The following is a 6,000-nucleotide window of genomic DNA, read 5'->3' as shown; positions in this document are numbered from 1 at the left end:
GTTTATTGAAAGATAGAGATAGTACGTAGATGGACTTCCAAAGGGTTTTTCTCAATAGTACGGTAATTTAAAAAAGTTATGTTTAAATTATTGTAGTAGAAGAAGTTATTACAAATATATAATAGTTTTTGCCACCTAGGAAAGAGGAGATAGGAGAGATGAGAGAGGAGATAGGAGATAGGAGAGAGAGTGAACGAATAAATTTTTTTTAAACCAAAATCATCTTTTCAAACTTTTCAAAAGGGATTGTGTTTAAAACAAAAAGATTTAAAAAAGAGATGAGGAATTGTGTTTTTTTTTTTTTTTAATTTGAGAATTTTTTTTCCATGGGAACTCGTCTCTTGAAGAGACGAGTTCCCTTGAGGAATTGTTTTTTTTTTTTTTTATTTGGGAATTTATATATATATATATATATTCATGGAACTCGTCTCTTGAAGAGACGAGTTCTTGAGGAATTGTTATTTTTTTTTTGTTTTTTTAATTTGGGAATTTTTTTTATAAAAAATTTTTTTTTTTTTCATGGAACTCGTCTCTTCAAGAGACGAGTTCCTTTTGAAATTTTTTTAAAATCGTCTTTTGAAAAGACGATTTCGCCTTTTGAAATTTGAAAAGATGATTTTGGTTTAAAAAAAAATTATCTGTTCACCCTCTCTCCTCTCTTCTAGGTGGCAAAAACTACCATATATTTGTAATAACTTCTTCTACTACAATAATTTAAGCATAAGTTTTTTAAATTACCGTACTATTGAGAAAAACCCGACTTCCAAGTTCCAAACTTTATTTACGAGCGAGATACTAGCAAAGGGTAGATATGGCCTTGGTGTTATGCATTGAGAAGGTGACTTTCGATATCTTTGGTAATATTAACTGCAAACTCTAGGTAGTTATGGGGATCTGGGCCACCCTCACTTGCCTTCTCATATTCGATGGTCCATATCACCAAGCAGCCCTCCCCCTTTGGTATCGCTTGTGCGGTGAACTTGTAGCTCTTGTATTCTTTCAGCACCTCCCCATCCAAAACCTTGAACGTCATGGACCTGTTTTCTTCATCTATTGATTCCACAGTCTCTTTAATACTCTGAGAATTCCCACATAGTTAAAACCAAAATGTGAGGTTAAACATAATTGAAATATGTTGAAGTTATTATTAGATGTCATGTACATTACTAAGAACCATCATAGTCACTAGCGGCCCAGACCCGATCACTTCTTTGCAAGAAAAAAAAATGTACAAAGACGCATGCGTTTATTATTCTAAAAGAATAATTGAAAGGTGAAGAAAACAACAATGAAATGAAACAAAAACATAAAAAATTATTTTAATTAACAGAATATAACGCTAGTGTTTTGGGGTTCTTAGTTTGAGTTGCATGTCATACCAATGGTGTAACTCCAATGCTTGACGGAGCCCTGAGTCTCCCAGTCACCTTCATGTACCTCGATTTTGTGTATTTTATCGGAGCAGATATTAGGAAGGTGGTGTGCTTGGCTCTTGAAGAGTTTAAAGAACTTATCAGCAGGTGCTTTGATCTTTGTTTCAGTCTCCACTTTAGCAATTAGAGCCATGTTTTTCTGATAATAACACTAGCTGGATTGATAAAACTAACTACAAATGATTCAAACAGAAGACAGTGACGAGAGGAAGTAGATAACCTTGTCCTTATATATAGAAGAATGAATTAGGCAAAGCTCCTTCCCGATACCCACTTTGGTAAAAATTGCTATGATTCCGAAGTACTTGCTTAGGTAATTACTACGTACGTTGCCTGTAATCTTGGGCAATGTGCTTTAGAGGGAGGATTCAATCGGTCTTAGGTTGGCTGGATGAAACATTCTGGTGTGAAAAAACATGGTTTTGAGAATTTTGAATTTTAAGTTAAGCTTTTATTCATCTCCCAACGCCTTAATTGTATTTTTTTTCCCATGGAATTCTACATGTACGTAGTTAATAAATCATTGTTTTTGACGTGCATGTTGACAAGGTTCATTGAAAATGAGCATACGACATTGCTTTTCACGTTAATGAATTCAGATTGGGTTGTCAAGCTTTAATAAAGAAGAAAATAATGAATTATCATCTGTTTCCTGTTCGGTATCTTTTGTTGATAAACTTTTGTGGATCTTTTCTGAGCATGGATTTGGTGATTTTAAAAAACATACTATTTTAAAAATATATATACTTATTAAATTTTAAAATTATTTTCAAATTTATCACATTTTTTAAACTATTAATTAAAAGTTGTATTTTAATGGATAACTTCAGCTTGTTTTGTGAAAACAATTATTATTAGATTAAATTATAACAGAATGTGAAGTTTGAATTTGAGTAGAAGACAGACCCGAATAATCTAAATTATAATAGAAAATAAAATTTATTTATATATAAATATTCATCAATCATTAAAGAGAAGACCATGCTATATTTTCTCAAATTTTTCTTTCATTATAGTTTTTGTTTTGGATTTTAGAACTGATTCATTGAATGTCATTGAGAAGTTATCATTTCGTTTTTTATTTGAATTTTGTTTACATATTTCTAGCTAATCTTGTGTACATATTCCTAGCCGCTCCTTGCAGGAACATTTTTAATTATTATTTTTTTTTCTACTTTTTATTTAATAGTCCAAATTTCACTCACATGTCAATAATTTAGATTTAAATTTTGATTGGGTATGGAAGCGGTACCTTCAGATATTTTATCTTTAATATTTTATATTTTAAATCCTTTGAAAAAAATGAAAAGTATAAAATTATTAATTGGGGACATGGCAGGACAACAAATCATTCAATGATACCTAACTACTTCTAATAAAAAAAACTATATTATTTATTTATTATTTTAATAAAATAAAATAAAAACTTAATACTTTATTATTGGAGCATATATACATGGCTGATCAACCTGATCTTGAATGAAGTGTGACACGTATGGTGATATACATAACAAAAGTATCATTTAATTATAAGATTGAAATTGATGAAAATGACTGAATTTATTAATACAATATTTTTTCTAAAGAAATGTTACAGAAGTATTAAAAAAAGAAACTATATAAAATTATATAGAGTAAGATAATGCAAATCTGTAACTATAAGTTAAATATCTTAAATTAATAAATTATATAATTTTATATCTTATTTATATATTGCATAACTTTATTATTCTAAGATTATTAATTTATTGATAAATAAAATATTCATTTATTATTATATTTATTAATTTATCTTTATTAAAGTAATATTATATCTTTAAGTTTAAATATATATATTTTTTATTATTAAAGTATATATTTTTAAATTCAATAATAATTTATAATTTAACATTTTTAATTAAATTTTAAAGTGAAAAAAATAAAATAATTGAAGCCTCAATTGATAATTGAGGTTGTAACTTAAATTTTGAGAAAACAAAAATTCTAACATGACTCTTATATCACAATAAAATGACTAATTTGAACATAAATTTTGAAAGGAAACTAAATGTTATATTTCTTGTCAATCATTATTGCCTTTGCAATAAAGGTTACCATCTTTTCTTAAAAGAAAAAAAGTCCCCATCACATAAACATCCAAATTTTATATTTTCATTTTTACTCATATTAAAAATAATTTAGATATAATTTTTTTAGAAAAAAAGTTTTATGTGAAACCCTTGAGTTAAACAAGGGACATAAAGCATGAGGTTCAAGTATTTTAGGTGGTGTTTGTTTTTTGACTGAATAAAAAAAATAAAAATATTTGACTTTTTCTATTCAGTTAAAAGTAACCTGTTGATATCATTCAACATAATTAAAGTGCACTTGTTATCAATAAATTTAGTTTAATTATATTGAATAATGTCAATAGGTTACTTTTATCTAAATAGAAAAAGCTAAGTATTTTGACTTTTTTTATTCAGCCAAAAAACAAACACCACATCTTTAGTCATTGTGTTCACACCGGATTTGCATCATGACTTTATGTTAGAGAAAAATTATCCTTTTGGAAGATTTCCTTCCTGGAATAAATTTTATCACTTTATAATTAAATTTAAATGTAACAAAGACCAATATTTGTTTTAGTTCAAAGAGAACTTTATGACTTTAAAATGTGTTATAAGATTAAGAGAAGTTCATATTTATATAATGTTAATTTTTTTTTTTTTTCAATTCAATGTGAGACGTCATAAACACCTTTTATATAGACACAACATTTTCATTGTATCTTATAAGATTGAGAAGTGAAAAACATTATTTTTTTTCATAAATAAAAGGAAAAAAAATTAAATATATAATAAACAAAGCATGTCCATACCACAGGGCTGAAGCTCCCACACCTCAAACGGGATCTATGGTGGTAGCAAAGAGATTTTAGGTCAGACCAAAAAGGACTTCGGATCACCATATATATATATATATATATATATAGAGGTATACATGATATAAATAGTTGATAGTTTGGGACCGATAAAATTCAATATGTGATATATGGCATGTGCAAGTTGCATATTAGAATGAATTTTGTGAAATACTGCTTCACCAAATGTAGATCTCTGTAGTTGACTATTAAGAGCCATGACCACACTAGCTGCCCCACGTAAATCAACTTTTGTGGATCTTTTCTGAGCATGGATTTGGACATCTAATCTTGACTTGGGGATTTTAAAAAACATACTATTTTTAAATATATATATACTTATTAAATTTTAAAATTATTTTCAAATTTATCATATTTTTTAAACTATTAATTAAAAGTTGTATTTTAATGGATAACTTCAGTTTGTCTTTTCAAAAGACATTTTCTAATTAAATTTCTCTCATTGACCATTTTTGTCTTTCTCTCTCACCCTCTAATACAACCTCGAAAGAAGAAAAACAAATTGATAGAACTTTATTTTTAAAAATTCTAGAAAAAAAAAACTTCAATAAGATGATTTTCCCTTTCACTTACAATATCTATTAAATAAAAAAAAAAATATAGCATTTCATACCCACAATCTTAGTAATCCTGGCGTTATTTATCTTCATAAATGAAACATCTTAAATTGAGGATGGTCAACCGATTCTCAAATCCTTCCCTTAATTTACTTTGAAGGGTATATAACTTTCTCATCCCCTTGAAAAAAACCTTGTCCTCAAGGTTTGAAGAGTGAGGAAAACGGTAATTAAGTGGTTCCCAATCTTCCCATATGGCATCCTTTAGAAAAAAATTGGATTAGTGAACTAATATATATTGAGTTTTGGGGTAGTTGTCATGTTTAAAAACACAATGATCTAGAATTGCGAAGGGCTCAAATAAGACTTGTTCATCATTGTTAACTAGTGGTGGTTGGGTTCTACAACTAATTGTTGACCAATCTTCTTTTTTAGATAGGAAGCATAAAAAACAAGGTGAATTTTGGAGGAACTAATGTCAAATAATAAGTAATGAATCCAATGTGAGTGAGAACTTGAAAATGCCCATAGAATCAAGGAGAAAACTTCTTATTTTTGTGGAATGCAACAAAAAATTATCAATATGGTTGGAGGTGAAGATACACTATATTCCCCACCTCAAAGGATCTTTTAGAATGATGTAGCTTGTTGCTTCATATGGTGTTGAACCTTCTCTAAATTATCTTTCAACATCTTAGATTTGTTGTAAATAAGTAAATAATGAGTAATGAAATTATTTCATTATAAAGCATTTTAAGATTAAAAAATGATAATGAGAGACAAAATTATTTGATATTGAAAAAAAAAATGCACAATGAAACCCTCAAATGATGGGGGGGTTGAAATGATTTTACATATAGAAATTCATTTGTGGTACATGGTAACAAACTAGAGAAATAAAAAGTTACTTATAATATCATGCATAACAAAATTTTAATCTTATTATATTACAAAAATTTTGAATTTTTTTTTTTTTTTGGAAAATTTGCATTACACTTCAGTATTTATAAAAACTACATGCTTATTATTAAAATAAAAAACAACAATAGTTACTTGATTATTTACAAATTTTTCATAAATATAGCTT

The 6,000-nt window shown here is 27.5% G+C and overlaps 1 protein-coding gene across 1 annotated transcript; it reads right to left on the bottom strand.

The window, feature by feature from the left end:
- Window positions 1-765: 765 nt before the first annotated feature.
- Window positions 766-1,617, bottom strand: LOC117925228 (MLP-like protein 43). The gene is made up of 2 exons (XM_034844185.1): window positions 1,380-1,617; window positions 766-1,092 (listed from the first exon to the last, which is right to left on the bottom strand). Exons 1-2 carry the CDS (start codon window positions 1,564-1,566, stop codon window positions 824-826), a joined length of 456 nt encoding a protein of 151 aa, XP_034700076.1. The 5' UTR covers window positions 1,567-1,617; the 3' UTR covers window positions 766-823.
- Window positions 1,618-6,000: the final 4,383 nt, after the last annotated feature.

Source organism: Vitis riparia, chromosome 1 (genome assembly GCF_004353265.1).
Source record: "Vitis riparia cultivar Riparia Gloire de Montpellier isolate 1030 chromosome 1, EGFV_Vit.rip_1.0, whole genome shotgun sequence".
Lineage (NCBI taxonomy): Eukaryota > Viridiplantae > Streptophyta > Magnoliopsida > Vitales > Vitaceae > Vitis > Vitis riparia.
This window is presented reverse-complemented; position numbering and strand designations above follow the sequence as displayed.

Excerpts from the sequence above, each read along its gene's own strand:
- LOC117925228 (XM_034844185.1), bottom strand. The coding sequence starts at position 1,566 with ATGGCTCTAATTGCTAAAGTGGAGACTGAAACAAAGATCAAAGCACCT. Across the intron at positions 1,093-1,379 it reads GCATTGGAGTTACACCATTG|GTGGGAATTCTCAGAGTATT; the intron begins GTATGACATGCA and ends GGTTTTAACTAT.